This window comes from Oncorhynchus clarkii, chromosome 10 (assembly GCF_045791955.1).
Source record: "Oncorhynchus clarkii lewisi isolate Uvic-CL-2024 chromosome 10, UVic_Ocla_1.0, whole genome shotgun sequence".
Lineage (NCBI taxonomy): Eukaryota > Metazoa > Chordata > Actinopteri > Salmoniformes > Salmonidae > Oncorhynchus > Oncorhynchus clarkii.
Window position 1 is genome coordinate 29,970,706 of NC_092156.1, and position 19,078 is coordinate 29,989,783.

The 19,078-nt window shown below is 50.2% G+C and overlaps 1 protein-coding gene across 5 annotated transcripts in view; it reads right to left on the minus strand.

Annotated features, from left to right (window-relative positions):
• LOC139418250 (active breakpoint cluster region-related protein-like) overlaps nt 1-19,078 on the minus strand; it is a 258,195-nt gene that overhangs the window by 134,024 nt on the left and 105,093 nt on the right. For 3 of the 5 annotated variants that reach the window (XM_071167561.1, XM_071167560.1, XM_071167562.1), the window contains exon 3: nt 4,007-4,105. In XM_071167561.1, coding sequence (XP_071023662.1) covers nt 4,007-4,105 — 99 coding nt within the window. Of the gene's footprint in view, nt 1-4,006; nt 4,106-12,353; nt 12,812-19,078 lie in introns of those variants that run through there. The other 2 variants (XM_071167563.1, XM_071167564.1) reach the window with 2 other exon arrangements.

Sequence of the window (19,078 nt, forward strand, 5' to 3'; positions counted from 1 at the left end):
TTCACTTTAGCAGTGATAAATTCATGAAATTCTTTGAAGAAAAGATTATGATTATTAGAAAGCAAATTTCGGACTCCTCCTTAAATCTGCGTATTCCTTCAAAGCTCAGTTGTCCTGAGTCTGCACAACTCTGCCAGGACCTAGGATCAAGAGAGACGCTCAAGTGTTTTAGTAATATATCTCTTGACACAATGATGAAAATAATCATGGCCTCTAAACCTTCAAGCTGCATACTGGACCCTATTCCAACTAAACTACTGAAAGAGCTGCTTCCTGTGCTTGGCCCTCCTATGTTGAACATAATAAACGGCTCTCTATCCACCGGATGTGTACCAAACTCACTAAAAGTGGCAGTAATAAAGCCTCTCTTGAAAAAGCCAAACCTTGACCCAGAAAATATAAAGAACTATCGGCCTATATCGAATCTTCCATTCCTCTCCAAAATTTTAGAAAAGGCTGTTGCGCAACAACTCACTGCCTTCCTGAAGACAAACAATGTATACGAAATGCTTCAGTCTGGTTTTAGACCCCTTCATAGCACTGAGACGGCACTTGTGAAGGTGGTAAATGACATTGTAATGGCATCGGACCGAGGCTCTGCATCTGTCCTCGTGCTCCTAGACCTTAGTGCTGCTTTTGATACCATCGATCACCACATTCTTTTGGAGAGATTGGAAACCCAAATTGGTCTACATGGACAAGTTCTGGCCTGGTTTAGATCTTATCTGTCGGAAAGATATCAGTTTGTCTCTGTGAATGGTTTGTCCTCTGACAAATCAACTGTAAATTTCGGTGTTCCTCAAGGTTCCGTTTTAGGACCACTATTGTTTTCACTATATATTTTACCTCTTGGGGATCTTATTCGAAAACATAATGTTAACTTTCACTGCTATGCGGATGACACACAGCTGTACATTTCAATGAAACATGGTGAAGCCCCAAAATTGCCCTTGCTAGAAGCATGTGTTTCAGACATAAGGAAGTGGATGGCTGCAAACTTTCTACTTTTAAACTCGGACAAAACAGAGATGCTTGTTCTAGGTCCCAAGAAACAAAGAGATCTTCTGTTGAATCTGACAATTAATCTTAATGGTTGTACAGTCGTCTCAAATAAAACTGTGAAGGACCTCGGCGTTACTCTGGACCCTGATCTCTCTTTTGAAGAACATATCAAGACCATTTCAAGGACAGCTTTTTTCCATCTACGTAACATTGCAAAAATCAGAAACTTTCTGTCCAAAAATGATGCAGAAAAATTAATCCATGCTTTTGTCACTTCTAGGTTAGACTACTGCAATACTCTACTTTCCGGCTACCCGGATAAAGCACTAAATAAACTTCAGTTAGTGCTAAATACGGCTGCTAGAATCCTGACTAGAACCAAAAAAATTGATCATATTACTCCAGTTCTAGCCTCTCTACACTGGCTTCCTGTCAAAGCAAGGGCTGATTTCAAGGTTTTACTGCTAACCTACAAAAAGCATTACATGGGCTTGCTCCTACCTATCTCTCTGATTTGGTCCTGCCGTACATACCTACACGTACGCTACGGTCACAAGACGCAGGCCTCCTAATTGTCCCTAGAATTTCTAAGCAAACAGCTGGAGGCAGGGCTTTCTCCTATAGAGCTCCATTTTTATGGAACGGTCTGCCTACCCATGTCAGAGACGCAAACTCGGTCTCAACCTTTAAGTCTCTACTGAAGACTCATCTCTTCAGTGGGTCATATGATTGAGTGTAGTCTGGCCCAGGAGTGGGAGGGTGAACGGAAAAGTTTGGAGCAACGAACCGCCCTTGCTGTCTCTGCCTGGCCGGTTCCCCTCTTTCCACTGGGATTCTCTGCCTCTAACCCTATTACAGGGGCTGAGTCACTGGCTTACTGGGGCTCTCGCATGCCGTCCCTGGAGGGGGTGCGTCACCTGAGTGGGTTGATTCACTGATGTGGTCATCCTGTCTGGGTTGGCGCCCCCCCCCCCCATTGGGTTGTGCCGTGGCGGAGGTCTTTGTGGGCTATACTCAGCCTTGTCTCAGGATGGTAAGTTGGTGGTTGAAGATATCCCTCTAGTGGTGTGGGGGCTGTGCTTTGGCAAAGTGGGTTGGGTTATATCCTTCCTGTTTGGCCCTGTCCGGGGGTGTCCTCGGATAGGGCCACAGTGTCTCCTGACCCCTCCTGTCTCAGCCTCCAGTATTTATGCTGCAGTAGTTTATGTGTCGGGGGGCTAGGGTCAGTTTGTTATATCTGGAGTACTTATCCTGTCCTATTCGGTGTCCTGTGTGAATCTAAGTGTGCCTTCTCTAATTCTCTCCTTCTCTCTTTCTCTCTTTCTCGGAGGACCTGAGCCCTAGGACCATGCCCCAGGACTACCTGACATGATGACTCCTTGCTGTCACCAGTCCACCTGGCCGTGCTGCTGCTCCAGTTTCAACTGTTCTGCCTTATTATTATTCGACCATGCTGGTCATTTATGAACATTTGAACATCTTGGCCATGTTCTGTTATAATCTCCACCCGGCACAGCCAGAAGAGGACTGGCCACCCCACATAGCCTGGTTCCTCTCTAGGTTTCTTCCTAGGTTTTGGCCTTTCTAGGGAGTTTTTCCTAGCCACCTTGCTTCTACACCTGTATTGCTTGCTGTTTGGGGTTTTAGGCTGGGTTTCTGTACAGCACTTTGAGATATCAGCTGATGTACGAAGGGCTATATAAATACATTTGATTTGATTTTGATTTAGCACTGCGGGAAGATAAGCCTCAACCCTAGCACTGCGGGAAGATAAGCCTCAACCCTAGCACTGCAGGAAGATAAGCCTCAACCCTAGCACTGCGGGAAGATAAGCCTCAACCCTAGCACTGCGGGAAGATAAGCCTCAACCCTAGCACTACGGGAAGATAAGCCTCAACCCTAGCACTGCGGGAAGATAAGCCTCAACTCTAGCACTGCGGGAAGATAAGCCTCAATCCTAGCACTGCGGGAAGATAAGCCTCAACCCTAGCACTGCGGGAAGATAAGCCTCAACCCTAGCACTGCGGGAAGATAAGCCTCAACCCTAGCACTGCGGGAAGAAAAGCCTCAACCCTAGCACTGCGGGAAGATAAGCCTCAACCCTAGCACTGCGGGAAGATAAGCCTCAACCCTAGCACTCTGGGAAGATAAGCCTCAACTCTAGCACTGCGGGAAGATAAGCCTCAACCCTAGCACTGCGGGAAGATAAGCCTCAACCCTAGCACTGCGGGAAGATAAGCCTCAACCCTAGCACTGCGGGAAGATAAGCCTCAACCCTAGCACTGCGGGAAGATAAGCCTCAACCCTAGCACTGCGGGAAGATAAGCCTCAACCCTAGCACTGCGGGAAGATAAGCCTCAACCCTAGCACTGCGGGAAGATAAGCCTCAACCCTAGCACTGCGGGAAGATAAGCCTCAACCCTAGCACTGCGGGAAGATAAGCCTCAACTCTAGCACTGCGGGAAGATAAGCCTCAACTCTAGCACTGCGGGAAGATAAGCCTCAACTCTAGCACTACAGGAAGATAAGCGCTAGGTTACACCTGGGAGGAACCAGGATCTACTGGAGGATGAGGAGGTTATGGTCTTTAAAACCATTCTGAAAAACTGGATATTGTGCTTAATGTCATGATGTTGCTCATGATGTGAAGGCTGCACTTTGAACATACATTCCTGCAGAGAGAGACAGGATGTGACATCATGCTGCAGTTGCATCACGCTGCAGTTGGACAGTCATTGTAATTTTCTGTCTGGGGAAACACTTGGCCTTGTCCTGTTCTAAATGTGACTGACCCCTAACCACTAATAGCACTCCCAGAGATAAGTATTGGGCTTCTTGAAAACACAGTGCTTTTGGAAACCCACTCTCCGATGTGGCTCTAATTGGAGCCACTGGCCTGAGGGGCTAATGCTGTCCTGTACTGTCCCATACAGACAGCACTCTTAAGGTCGGTGTGTATGTGTGTGTGTGTGTGTGCGCGTGTGTGCGTGTGCGTGTGTGTCACCAGTAGTAGAGCCTCCAGCTGGTTGATGTAGATCTCCTCACTGGCCAGGAAGCCAGACAGAACCAGTTTCTTCATCTCCAGACCCTTCTCTATGTCCCCCTGTAGAGCGAAAGGAGAGAGAGACAGGAGAGAGAGAGAGCGAGCGACAGAGACAGGAGAGAGAGAGAGCGACAGAGACAGGAGAGAGAGCGAGACAGGAGAGAGAGAGACAGAGAGAGAGAGAGAGAGAGAGAGAGAGAGAGAGAGAGAGAGAGAGAGAGAGCGACAGACAGGAGAGAGAGAGACAGGAGAGAGAGAGAGCGAGCGACAGAGACAGGAGAGAGCGAGCACGACAGAGACAGGAGAGAGAGAGAGACAGGAGAGAGAGAGAGAGAGCGACAGAGACAGGAGAGAGAGAGAGAGAGCGACAGAGACAGGAGAGAGAGCGAGAGCAACAGAGACAGGAGAGAGAGCGAGGGTGACAGACAGGAGCGAGAGCGACAGAGACAGGAGAGAGAGAGAGCGACAGAGACAGGAGAGATAGAGAGCGACAGAGACAGGAGAGATAGAGAGCGACAGAGACAGGAGAGAGAGAGAGAGACAGGAGAGAGAGAGAGAGAGAGAGACAGGAGAGAGCGAGAGAGACAGGAGAGAGATAGAGAGAGACAGAGAGAGAGAGAGAGAGAGAGAGAGAGGAGAGAGAGAGAAGAGAGAGAGAGAGAGAGAGCGACACAGAGAGAGAAAGAGCGACAGAGAGCGACAGAGACAGGAGAGAGAGAGAGAGAGAGAGAGAGAGTGCGACAGAGACAGGAGGGAGAGAGAGAGTGCGACAGAGACAGGAGGGAGAGAGAGAGAGAGCGACAGAGACAGGAGGGAGAGAGAGAGAGAGAGAAAGAGAGAGCGCGACAGAGACAGGAGAGAGAGAGCGACAGAGGAGAGAGAGAGAGAGAGAGAGAGAGAGAGAGAGAGAGAGAGAGAGAGAGAGAGAGAGAGAGAGAGAGAGAGCGACAGAGACAGGAGAGAGAGAGCACGACAGAGAGAGAGAGAGAGAGCACGACAGAGACAGGAGAGAGAGAGAGAGACAGAGAGAGAGTAAAACATTCGACATTATAAAATCCATGTAGACAAACAACAAGTGTGTGGTTAAAATTGGCAAAAAACACACACATTTCTTCATACAGGGTCGTGGGGTGAGACAGGGATGCAGCCTAAGCCCCAACCTCTTCAAAATATATATCAACGAATTGGCGCAGGCACTAGAAAAGTCTGCAGCACCCGGCCTCACCCTGCTAGAATCTGAAATAAAATGTCTACTGTTTGCTGATGATCTGGTGCTTCTGTCACCAACCAAGGAGGGCCTACAGCAGCACCTAGATCTTCTGCACAGATTCGGTCAGACCTGGGCCCTGACAGTAAATCTCAGTAAGACCAAAATAATGGTGTTCCAAAAAAGGTCCAGTCGCCAGGACCACAAATACAAATTCCATCTAGACACTGTTGCCCTAGAACACACAAAAAACTATACATACCTTGGCCTAAACATCAGCGCCACAGGTAACTTCCACAAAGCTGAGAACGATCTGAGAGACAAGGCAAGAAGGGCATTGTATGCCCTCAAAAGGAACATAAATTTCAACATACCAATTAGGATCTGGCTAAAAATACTTGAATCAGTCATAGAGCCCATTGCCCTTTACGGTTGTGAGGTCTGGGGTCCGCTCACCAACCAAGACTTCACAAAATGGGACAAACCCCAAATTGAGACTCTGCATACAGAATTCTGCAAAAATATCCTCCGTGTATAACGTAGAACACCAAATAATGCATGCAGAGCAGAATTAAGCCGATACCCACTAATTATCAAAATCCAGAAAAGAGCTGTTAAATTCTACAACCATCTAAAAGGAAGCAATTCCCAAACCTTCCATAACAAAGCCATCACCTCTAGAGAGATGAACCTGGAGAAGAGTCCCCTAAACAAGCTGGTCCTGGGGCTCTGTTCACAAACACACCCCACAGAGCCCCAGGACAGCAGCACAATTAGACCCAACCAAATCATGAGAAAACAAAAAGATAATTACTTGACACATTGGAAAGAATTAACAAAAAAAACAGAGAAAACTAGAATGCTATTTGGCCCTAAACAGAGAGTATACAGTGGCAGAATACCTGTCCACTGTGACTGACCCAAACTTAAGGAAAGCTTTGACTATGTACAGACTTAGTGAGCATAGCCTTGCTATTGAGAAAGGCCGCCGTAGACAGACCTGGCTCTCAAGAGAAGACAGGCTATGTTCACACTGCCCACAAAAGGAGGTGGAAACTGAGCTGCACTTCCTAACCTCCTGTCCAACATATGACCATATTAGTGATACATATTTCCCTCAGATTACACAGATCCACAAAAAATTCAAAAACAAATCCCATTTTGATAATCTCCCATATCTACTGGGTGAAATACCACAGTGTTCCATCACAGCAGCAAGATTTGTGACCTGTTGCCACAAGAAAAGGGCAACCAGTGAAGAACAAACACCATTGTAAATACAACCCATATTTATGCTTATTTATTTTCCCTTGTGTTCTTTAACCATTTGTACATTGTTACAACACTATATATATTTTATATATATAGTGTATAATATGACATTTGTAATGTCTTTATTGTTTTGACATTTCTGTATGTGTAATGTTTACTGTTAATTTTTATTGTTTATTTCACTTTTGTATATTATCCACCTCACTTGCTTTGGCAATGTTAACATATGTTTCCCATGAATTTAATTTAATTGAGAGACAGGAGAGAGAGAGAGACAGGAGAGAGAGACAGGAGAGAGAGAGAGAGAGAGAGGAGAGACAGGAGAGAGAGGAGAGAGAGACAGGAGAGAGAGAGAGACAGGAGAGAGAGAGACAGGAGAGAGAGAGACAGGAGAGAGAGAGACAGGAGAGAGAGAGAAAGAGAGAGACAGGAGAGAGAGAGAAAGAGAGAGACAGGAGAGAGAGAGAAAGAGAGAGACAGGAGAGAGAGAGAAAGAGAGAGACAGGAGAGAGAGAGAGAGAGAGGAGAGAGAGGAGAGAGAGAGAGACAGGAGAGAGAGGAGAGAGAGAGAGACAGGAGAGAGAGAGAGAGAGGAGAGACAGGAGAGAGAGGAGAGAGAGACAGGAGAGAGAGAGACAGGAGAGAGAGAGAAAGAGAGAGACAGGAGAGAGAGAGAAAGAGAGAGACAGGAGAGAGAGACAGGAGAGAGAGAGAGAAAGAGAGAGACAGGAGAGAGAGAGAAAGAGAGAGACGAGAGAGAGAAAGAGAGAGACAGGAGAGAGAGAGAGACAGGAGAGAGAGACAGGAGAGAGAGAGAGAGAGAGAGAGAGGAGAGAGAGGAGAGAGAGAGAGACAAGAGAGAGAGAGAGAGAGGAGAGACAGGAGAGAGAGGAGAGAGAGACAGGAGAGAGAGAGAGACAGGAGAGAGAGAGACAGGAGAGAGAGAAAGGAGAGAGAGAGAAAGAGAGAGACAGGAGAGAGAGACAGGAGAGAGAGAGACAGGAGAGAGAGAGACAGGAGAGAGAGAGAGAGAGAGAGAGAGAGAGAGAGAGAGAGAGAGAGAGAGAGAGAGAGAGAGAGAGAGAGATGTCAGTCATACATAATACTACATACAGTATGTGAAAACGGTGATGGCAGGGCATGTTGGAGGAATATGGTTTTAACTCTGCTGCTCAATTCTGATAGTAAACACATTGGCAGTCAGCTCATAGCCATGTGCACAAACACTGAGTGCGGCCTGTTTCAGAGGATGGAAAGGACTCAAGTCTTGAAGGGAAAAAGCTGTACTTGGTGTGTCTAAACTGTTTCTGTAGCTTGCATTACTGTTTGAATTTGTACAAGAGAGGCCATTTTTCTTGTGCCCTCGCCTCCCACAATGAGTCATGGGCACTGGCAGGCATAGGGTAGTCGAGTCCAAGTGGAGGTGTTTGTTTTGGCCCTGAAAGACCGTGAGGGAGGAGGTTGAAAGAGAGAATGAGAGGGAGTGTGTGAACAAGGAGCTGGGCAGGATGAGACACACCTTCTTAAAGTAGGACCATGAGCTCACCCTGTCTGTTGTCCTCCTTAAAACACAGACCAGGGGAGCTCACCCTGTCTGTTGTCCTCCTTAAAACACAGACCAGGGGAGCTCACCCTGTCTGTTGTCCTCCTTAAAACACAGACCAGGGGAGCTCACCCTGTCTGTTGTCCTCCTTAAAACATAGACCAGGGGAGCTCACCCTGTCTGTTGTCCTCCTTAAAACACAGACCAGGGGAGCTCACCCTATCTGTGTCCTCCTTAAAACACAGACCAGGGGAGCCTTTCAAAACCACGCCCACCCAGAGAGCACAATGTCAGTTACAGCTGCTTTTGTGTTTTCAAAGGGCTCAGTTCTGACAATGCAAACCAATATTACAAATGTTAGCCAATAAGCCATGTTGTGCTCAGGGTTGAAAGAGCTCAAGTAGGTTTGTCCATTTAGTTCCTTAAAAGCAGTCTGGGTTTTGGTATGAATACTAGTTTGTGTGAAACGAGAATAGAAGAGCACTCAGTCAGATAGCATTTATTCATAAAATACTCTGTTTATTGTAATACCAATAATGTCTGGAAAGATAAGTCAAGGGTTAGTTTCTCTTTGGGAAACATGATTACATAAAAGGTAGAGTTGTTGTATTAAAACGGACATCCTGTTCACCAAATGTAGAGGCTGTTGAGCTCTCCCATTGATATTATTGTAATGTATTCCCATTAAGCCATATGAAAACAACGGACTGTGTCCTAACATCTGTAGATAAAACGCTCCAACAGGGTCCAGTAGTAGAATGTACTATTATAGTGTACTGCTTAAAACACAGACCAGGGGAGGTCGGCGCCATTCAACATGAGAGAGGATGATACATCTCCTCAACAGGGCCTTATTTCTATTACAGAATAGTGGATGATTGTCATGCATATTAGAAATCACCCAGCTCAATGTAACATTGATAGGTTCAGGCTACCACATGATACTGTCCCCATCATGAGGTTGTTTCAACCTGGCCTATGAATGGAAGGTTACAAGTTTACAGCGTAGGTGAAATCTGAGTAATCAAGGTGACAGACAGGAGATGACATATTTAATACCGCCTTGTACACTCTTGCCTGCATCTAGCTGATCTAGGGAGTAATCATTGGTACAGTTGCAAACGAGAGTTTCTATTGGACAAATTCAGGTATGTTTGTCCCCGTTTCGTTCGCTTCCTTTTTCAACAGAATCGGCACAATGAATACACCCTTGATCACACGTAAACACAGATCACTTTCATAGCAGCCACATACAAACAGTTCGCTGAATATATCATTCCTTCTCACATCTATCTACGCGCTCTCCTCCTCTCACCTTTTCCCTTCGCTTGTGGACTTCAGTGCACAACACATCAGCTGTCTGTGACCAGGCAAAAAAAACCTTTGTCACGTCAGTCAACATAGCTACAAGAACAAACACGTTAGTAAACCATCTACAATCATGCAGTTCACTGTACAGTCAGCAGCAAGCAGTTACACCGGTGGGCCCCGGTGGAAATACATTTAAATTGAGTTGGAAGAGCTCCCTCCTCTGAGGAGCCTGGTGAACTGTCTCTCTCACCATTACCCATAGGACTCAAGGGTCAACTGCACAGCCAAACACACAAACTAGGATAACACCCAAAAGAATCCTCCCTCTTTGATAAGGTGTCCCATATGTGTCTTATAGTTCTTCCACACAACATGGTTGACATATAGCTGCTACAAACAGGTGTAACATCCTGTATAAGAGCAAACAGACAAACAAATGATCGGCTATATGGAAATCATAACCTTTGATACCATCTGACAACTGTTGCAGAGGCTTTCTACTGAGAATGTGAGGCAGAACTGTGTCTCTCTCTCTGTGCGTGCGTCTCTGTGCGTCCCTGTGCGTCCCTGTGTGTCCCTGTGTGTCCCTGTGTGTGTAGAATGAGTGGAAGTGGCTGTCTGGAGGATACCAAAGGGCAGACAAAACGGGAGATGGATGAATTATTAACAGGAGCAGATCCTTCACATGACGTCAGCAGGCTGAGCAGAGCCTGATAAGACGAGGGCAGGAAGGAGAGTTAAGGAGTGCTCACTGTACAGTGACCTCTCCATATTAACCCCAATGACCTCACAGATCCCACTTTCCAAAACCAATGGCATCACAGTGACGGGACATGAGAGGTTCCACTTCCACTGTCAAGGGCAGGATGTCTTACTGGCTAGTAGTGGCCATCCAACCATCAGTACTCGTCAGGCAGCAGGGCCTGAGACTTTACAGTCTCTCTCTTACCAGGTCCTACCAGGTCTCCGTTGTAGCAGATTATCTCAATGAGACCTGGATAAATAAAGCAGAACAAACACCCTGACATGAAGGAGTTCCTGTATTAACCCTGGCTGACATTGCAACAGGTTGCCCAACACACTGCTGAAGGAAACAGAAGACATGGGCGTCCTGTCCAGCTGTGGTGTTTCAGCTGGCCAGGCTTTACTAAATGGATGGAATGAAACAGAAGACATGGGCGTCCTGTCCAGCTGTGGTGTTTCAGCTGGCCAGGCTTTACTAAATGGATGGAATGAAACAGAAGACATGGGCGTCCTGTCCAGCTGTGGTGTTTCAGCTGGCCAGGCTTTACTAAATGGATGGAATGAAACAGAAGACATGGGCGTCCTGTCCAGCTGTGGTGTTTCAGCTGGCCAGGCTTTACTAAATGGATGGAATGAAACAGAAGACATGGGCGTCCTGTCCAGCTGTGGTGTTTCAGCTGGCCAGGCTTTACTAAATGGATGGAATGAAACAGAAGACATGGGCGTCCTGTCCAGCTGTGGTGTTTCAGCTGGCCAGGCTTTACTAAATGGATGGAATGAAACAGAAGACATGGGCGTCCTGTCCAGCTGTGGTGTTTCAGCTGGCCAGGCTTTACTAAATGGATGGAATGAAACAGATCCAGGACACACAGTAATAGTGAGGTAACGGCAGGATTTACAGACGTTTACAACACTGAGGCGGTTTGACAGCTTGGCTATTAATTAGGGCTTTTATTCTGCACAAAGACAGCAGATGTGACTGAGCAACCGCAGGCTGACAGGCACTGCGATGTGACACACATACAGACACAGTCAGTAAACTTGTGTAATTCCCAGGCCCTGTGTGAAGTAGTGGTGTAATGGAGAGGTGCCCCACATTACAGGTCAACGTGTCACAGCTGGTTGAGGGTAGACAGGGGGAAATGAAAACCTCTCCACGGGGGTCATCTCCTCCTCAACTACAGAGGGCTACTTATGTCAGTGTTGTATTGTGTTCCCGCCCACACCTTAAAGCTGTGACTCAGTCACTATAGCTAAAGCAGCTGAGGAACAGCTGTAGGAACACACACACACAATGGGCTCCCTGTGACACACACGTCAGTCAGCATGACGGACGTCACCGTTTCATTCTGACAGCATTAAGTTCCTCTCGCTCGTTCTCCTGTTCCCTCGTTCCATTTCTCCAGAGATAAATAGAACCTGACAGGCAGAGAGTAAATCTGGTCCAGAGAGCATGTCACCACCCATCATGTTGAGGTGTCAATAGGAGCTCTCTGGCCAACACACACACACACAACCCTGTCACACACACACACACAACCCTGTCACACACACACACAACCCTGTCACACACACACACACACACACACACACAACCCTGTCACACACACACACACACACACAACCCTGTCACACACACACACAACCCTGTCACACACACACACACACACACACACAACCCTGTCACACACACACACACAACCCTGTCACACACACAACCCTGTCACACACACACAACCCTGTCACACACACACAACCCTGTCACACACACACAACCCTGTCACACACACACACACACACACACACACACAACCCTGTCACACACACACACAACCCTGTCACTCACACACACACACACACACACACACACACACACACACACACACACACACAACCCTCCCAGCAGAGGTCTACATACACAGCACCAGGCCGTCATTGTAAATAAGAATTTGCTCTTAACATTGTGAAAAGACACCAATAATACTTTTCACTGTTATTTTTATCCAAGCACACAGTACAGACCAAGCCTGTCTATGGGTGAGCAAGCTGTTTCTTCCCCCTGTCAAATCCTGTTTCTCTTCCTGTAGAGGGGCAGTGGTAGGCTGCAGATTTAGCCAAAATCCTATGTTGTTACTTTTGGCCAAACCCCTATGCGGTCAAGCCCTATCTGATCAAAAGTAGTACACTATATAGGAGATAGGATGCCATTGTGGATGCATCCTGAGACTCACCCTGAACTGCCTGTGGACAGGAGTCATCAGCATGCATCCTGGTGTTAGAGGACTCTCCATGTCTCCACACTCAAACACATCCTCATTTTCCAGCACTTTGTCCAAGTAACACAACACCTCCTCCTCCTCCTCCTCCATGGTCCTCCTCACAGGGCCTAATCCCCTGTTCTCTCCCTTCCTTCTTCAGGCGTCCCTGGGCCTGCCCAGGCACCACAGGCCTTCCTCCAGTGCAGCAAGCCAGTCTAGTCCTTCCTTCCTTCTGGGCCCACAACCCTCCTCAGCCCTGCTGAAATACTCAACGTTCTGCCTCTTTTTCCTTTTGTCTTTTTATTTTCTTAGTTTCTTATCTTTCTGTTGAGAGCCAGAGAGTCTTTAGCCAGAGCTCCACCTCATTCAGCTGTTCCTGGTGTTGTGTGCAGCACACACACACACACACACCTCGTAACACATACAGACATGAGCAGGGCGATAGCCCCGCCTACCTGCACCCCTCCCTCTCAGTCTTCGTGGTGTGTCACTGTTCTGCCTCTACTTCCTCACAGGGTATACACTCCTCTCTCTCTGCCTCTGCCACTCAATTCAATTTCAATTTCATTTAAGGGGCTTTATTGGCATGTGAAACAAACAAAAGTGAAATAAACAATAAAACATACACAGTAAACACAACCGGCTATGATTAGGAGTCCCGTAGGGCGGCGCACAATTGGCCCAGCGTTGTCCAGGTTTTGCCAGGGTAGGCCGTCATTGTAAATAAGAATTTGTTCTTAACTGACTTGCCTAGTTAAAAGGCAAAATAAAACAATATTTCACAAAAAATCATAATATTGTTGCAACAGGTCCCTCCCTCTGTCGCTCCTTCCCTCCGTCGCTCCCTCCCTACCTCTGTCCATCCTCCCTCCCTCCCTGCCTCCCTCTGTCGCTCCCTTCCTGCCTCCCTCTGTCGCTGCCTCCTCTGTCGCTCCCTCCCTCTGTCGCTCCCTCCGTCCCTCCCTGCCTCCCTCCGTCCCTCCCTGCGTCCCTGCCTCCCTCCCTGCGTCCCTCCGTCCCTGCCTCCCTCCCTCCCTCCGTCCCTGCCTCCCTCCCTCCGTCCCTGCCTGCCTCCCTCCCTTCCTCCCTCCGTCCCTCCCTCCCTCCCTCCCTCCGTCCGTCGCTCGCTCCCTCCCTCCGTCCCTGCCTCCCTCTGCGTCCCTGCCTCCCTCCCTCCCTCCGCGTCCCTGCCTCCCTCCCTCCCTCCGTCGCTCCCTCCCTCCCTGCGTCGCTCGCTCGCTCCCTCCCTCCCTGCGTCGCTCGCTCCCTCCCTCGCTCCCTGCGACGCGCGCTGGCTCCCTCCCTGCGTCGCGCGCTCGCTCGCTCCCTCCCTCCCTGCGTCGCGCGCTCGCTCCCTCCCTCGCTCCCTGCGTCGCGCGCTCGCTCCCTCCCTGCGTCCCTCGCGTCGCTCCCTCCCTGCGTCCCTCGCTCCCTGCGTCGCTCCCTCCCTCCCTGCGTCGCTCCCTCCCTTCCTCCCTCTGTCGCTCCTTCCCTCCGTCGCTCCCTCGGTCGCTCCCTCCCTGCGTTGCTCCCTCCCTCCCTCCCTGCCTCCCTCTGTCTCTCCCTTCCTGCCTCCCTCTGTCGCTCCGTCCCTCCCTGCCTCCCTCCCTGCCTCTCTCCCTCCGTCCCTCCCTGCCTGCCTCCCTGCCTCTCTCCCTCCGTCCGTCCCTCGCTCCGTCCCTGCCTCCCTCTGCCTCCCTCCCTCCGTCCCTGCCTCCCTCGCTCCGTCCCTGCCTCCCTCTCCCTCCCTGCGTCGCTCGCTCGCTCCCTCCCTCCCTCCCTCCCTCCGTCCCTGCCTCCCTCCCTCCCTCGCTCCGTCCCTGCCTCCCTCTCCCTCCCTGCGTCGCTCGCTCGCTCCCTCCCTCCCTCCCTCCCTCGCTCGCTCCCTCCCTGCGTGCGTTGCGCGCGCGCTCGCTCCCTCCCTGCGTCGCGCGCTCGCTCGCTCGCTCGCTCCCTCCCTCCCTGCGTCGCGCGCTCGCTCCCTCCCTCCCTCCCTCCCTCCCTCCCTGCGTCGCTCGCTCGCTCGCTCCCTCCCTCCCTCCCTCCCTGCGTCGCGCGCTCGCTCGCTCGCTCCCTCCCTCCCTCCCTGCGTCGCTCGCTCCCTCCCTCCCTCCCTCCCTGCGTCGCGCGCTCGCTCGCTCCCTCCCTCCCTGCGTCGCGCGCTCGCTCGCTCGCTCCCTCCCTCCCTGCGTCGCTCCCTCCCTCCCTGCGTCGCTCCCTCCGTCCCTCGCTCCCTGCGTCGCTCCCTCCCTCCCTCCCTCCGTCGCTCCCTTCCTCCCTCTGTCGCTCCTTCCCTCCCTCTGTCGCTCCTTCCCTCCGTCGCTCCCTCCCTCCCTGCCTCCTTCCCTCTGTCCCTCCATCACTCACTCCCTCCCTACCTCCCTCTGTCGCTCCATCGCTCCCTCCCTACCTCCCTCTGTCGCTCCCACCCTGCCTCGATCCCTCCCTCCGTCGCTCACTCCGTCCCTGCCTCCCTCCCTCTGTGTCCCTCCGTCACTCCCTCCCCCCCTTCGTCCGTCCCTCCCTCCCTCCGCCCCTCTGTCACTCCCTCCCCCCTTCCTCCCTCACTCACTCCCTCTGTCTCTCCCCCCCTCCGTCTGTCTGTCGCTCCGTCTGTCGCTCGCTACCTCCCTCGCTCCCTCTGTCGCTCCCTACCTCCCGCCCACCCCTCTCTCTATGTCTCACTCTCCCGTCTCCCACTCTCCCGTCTCCCACTCTCCCGTCTCCCACTCCCCCGTCTCCCACTCAGGTCTCCCTCCCACTCTCAGGTCTCCATCCCACTCTCAGGTCTCCCTCCCACTCTCAGGTCTCCCTCGTCTCCCACCCTCTCCCAAGGTCTCCCTCCCACTCCCAAGGTCTCCCTCCCACTCCCAAGTCTCCCACCCACTCTCAGGTCTCCCACCCACTCTCAGGTCTCCCACCCACTCTCAGGTCTCCCACCCACTCTCAGGTCTCCCACCCACTCTCAGGTCTCCCTCCCACTCTCAGGTCTCCCTCCCACTCTCAGGTCTCCCACTCTCAGGTCTCCCACCCACTCTCAGGTCTCCCACCCACTCTCAGGTCTCCCACCCACTCTCAGGTCTCCCACCCACTCTCAGGTCTCCCTCCCACTCTCAGGTCTCCCTCCCACTCTCAGGTCTCCCTCCCTCTCCCTCGTCTCCCACCCTCTCCCAAGGTCTCCCTCCCACTCCCAAGGTCTCCCACCCACTCCCAAGGTCTCCCACCCACTCTCAGGTCTCCCACCCACTCTCAGGTCTCCCACCCACTCTCAGGTCTCCCACCCACTCTCAGGTCTCCCACCCACTCTCAGGTCTCCCACCCACTCTCAGGTCTCCCACCCACTCTCAGGTCTCCCACCCACTCTCAGGTCTCCCACTCTCAGGTCTCCCACTCTCAGGTCTCCCACTCTCAGGTCTCCCACTCTCTGGTGCTTTCCAGATGTAGTTTCCTGAATAGATACAGGTTTCTGCACAACCACAAAGTAGACTGACATAATGGCTTTGTGACCAAAGAAACACCACCACATACAAAGCGTACAGAGCAAGACAAATGAAAATGCATGGACAACAAGTTATCCCCTAAAATACCCATTTCCCCCCTGTGGTCCAGCACGTCAGGCCTGTGAAGAGGACCTCCCTCTGTCCAATAGCAATACACACAGTCCTCCCTTAAGGCTCCATGGAGAGGGCCTCAAATAGTGTCCATGAAAAGATCTAGTCAAAGTACTATTCTACCCTGTTAGACATAGATGACCTGACACACCCACAGCAAAATACAACTATGGTCAAATCACACACTTCTACAGGTTCTGTTAGGTGCTGTATTTACAATTCCAGAAGCTCAAACTTTCAACCTGCATTTCACAAGAGATAAGCATTTATAGCTTTTTAAGTTCTGCAAATATGTAACATGCAAATAATGGAACCACATGGCTTGTTTTCAACTCTATTGACCACGCCTCAAGTGTAGAGACACATTACATTCTGGATCAAATTAATTGAGGATATTACATGAATAAAGAAACTGGATGTGAAACTCAAATACACCAGCAACCAGTCTTCCTCACCCTTCAAATAGGGAAATGGTTCCTGCAAGTCATTGAAAAAGGTTTCGATGTGGGTTTGAGTGTTTCCCCTTTCCTCAGAGCTCTGCAAGCCAACCAGTCAGTGGTCAACATGCTGATCTTCTGACCAATGGGAGATAGGGATGATGGTTGATGGAAGGAGAACCTTAAAGCTTCTCTTTTCATTTATTGACTCAGTCAAACAGGTACTATGTATTCAGATCAGATGATGAATGACTTAGCTTTGGCAGCTAGAAGTTAGTAACTAGTCCGAGTCGGCTTGGTTGCTGCGGTCTCTTTCTACCAATTGAATTCAAAGGGCTTTATTGGCATGGGAAATATATGTTTACATTACCTACTTCACCTGCTTTGGCAAACAAAAGTGAAATAAACAAATAAAAAGTGAACAGCATCTCCTCACGCCACTCCAATAGCGTGTGATGCCAATTAGTCCGGCGCCGACAGAGATGGCCGCCTCGCTTCGCGTTCCTAGGAAACTATGCAGTTTTTTGTTTTTTTTACGTGTTATTTCTTACATTAGTACCCCAGGTCATCTTAGGTTTCATTACATACAGTCGAGAAGAACTACTGAATATAAGATCAGCATCAACTCACCATCAGTACGACCAAGAATATGTTTTTCGCGACGCGGATCCTGTGTTCTGCCTTACAAACAGGACAAAGGAGTGGATCCTATGCAGCGACCCAAAAAAACGACTCCGAAAGAGAGGGAAACGAGGCGGTCTACTGGTCAGACTCCGGAGACGGGCACAGCGCGCACCACTCCCTAGCATTCTTCTTGCCAATGTCCAGTCTCTTGACAACAAGGTTGATGAAATCCGAGCAAGGGTAGCATTCCAGAGGGACATCAGAGACTGTAACGTTCTTTGCTTCACGGAAACGTGGCTTACTGGAGAGACGCAATCCGAAGCGGTGCAGCCAACAGGTTTCTCCACGCATCGCGCAGACAGGAAAAAACATCTTTCTGGTAAAAAGAGGGGCGGGGGCGTATGCCTTATGACTAACGTGACATGGTGCGATGAAAGAAACATACAGGAACTCAAATCCTTCTGTTCACCTGATTTAGAATTCCTCACAATCAAATGTAGACCGCATTATCTACCAAGAGAATTCTCTTCGATCATAATCACAGCCGTATATATCCCCCCCCAAGCAGACACATCGATGGCTCTGAACGAACTTTATTTAACTCTCTGCAAACTGGAAACAATTTATCCGGAGGCTGCATTCATTGTAGCTGGGGATTTTAACAAGGCTAATCTGAAAACAAGACTCCCCAAATTTTATCAGCATATCGATTGCGCAACCAGGGGAGGAAAGACCTTGGACCATTGTTACTCTAACTTCCGCGACGCATATAAGGCCCTGCCCCGCCCCCCTTTCGGAAAAGCTGACCACGACTCCATTTTGTTGATCCCTGCCTACAGACAGAAACTAAAACAAGAGGCTCCCACGCTGAGGTCTGTCCAACGCTGGTCCGACCAAGCTGACTCCACACTCCAAGACTGCTTCCATCACGTGGACTGGGAGATGTTTCGTATTGCGTCAGATAACAACATTGACGAATACGCTGATTCGGTGTGCGAGTTCATTAGAACGTGCGTTGAAGATGTCGTTCCCATAGCAACGATTAAAACATTCCCTAACCAGAAACCGTGGATTGATGGCAGCATTCGTGTGAAACTGAAAGCGCGAACCACTGCTTTTAATCAGGGCAAGGTGTCTGGTAACATGACCGAATACAAACAGTGCAGCTATTCCCTCCGCAAGGCTATCAAACAAGCTAAGCGCCAGTACAGAGACAAAGTAGAATCTCAATTCAACGGCTCAGACACAAGAGGCATGTGGCAGGGTCTACAGTCAATCACGGACTACAGGAAGAAACCCAGCCCAGTCACGGACCAGGATGTCTTGCTCCCAGGCAGACTAAATAACTTTTTTGCCCGCTTTGAGGACAATACAGTGCCACTGACACGGCCTGCAACGAAAACATGCGGTCTCTCCTTCACTGCAGCCGAGGTGAGTAAGACATTTAAACGTGTTAACCCTCGCAAGGCTGCAGGCCCAGATGGCATCCCCAGCCGCGCCCTCAGAGCATGCGCAGACCAGCTGGCCGGTGTGTTTACGGACATATTCAATCAATCCCTATACCAGTCTGCTGTTCCCACATGCTTCAAGAGGGCCACCATTGTTCCTGTTCCCAAGAAAGCTAAGGTAACTGAGCTAAATGACTACCGCCCCGTAGCACTCACATCCGTCATCATGAAGTGCTTTGAGAGACTAGTCAAGGACCATATCACCTCCACCCTACCTGACACCCTAGACCCACTCCAATTTGCTTACCGCCCAAATAGGTCCACAGACGATGCAATCTCAACCACACTGCACACTGCCCTAACCCATCTGGACAAGAGGAATACCTATGTGAGAATGCTGTTCATCGACTACAGCTCGGCATTCAACACCATAGTACCCTCCAAGCTCGTCATCAAGCTCGAGACCCTGGGTCTCGACCCCGCCCTGTGCAACTGGGTACTGGACTTCCTGACGGGCCGCCCCCAGGTGGTGAGGGTAGGCAACAACATCTCCTCCCCGCTGATCCTCAACACTGGGG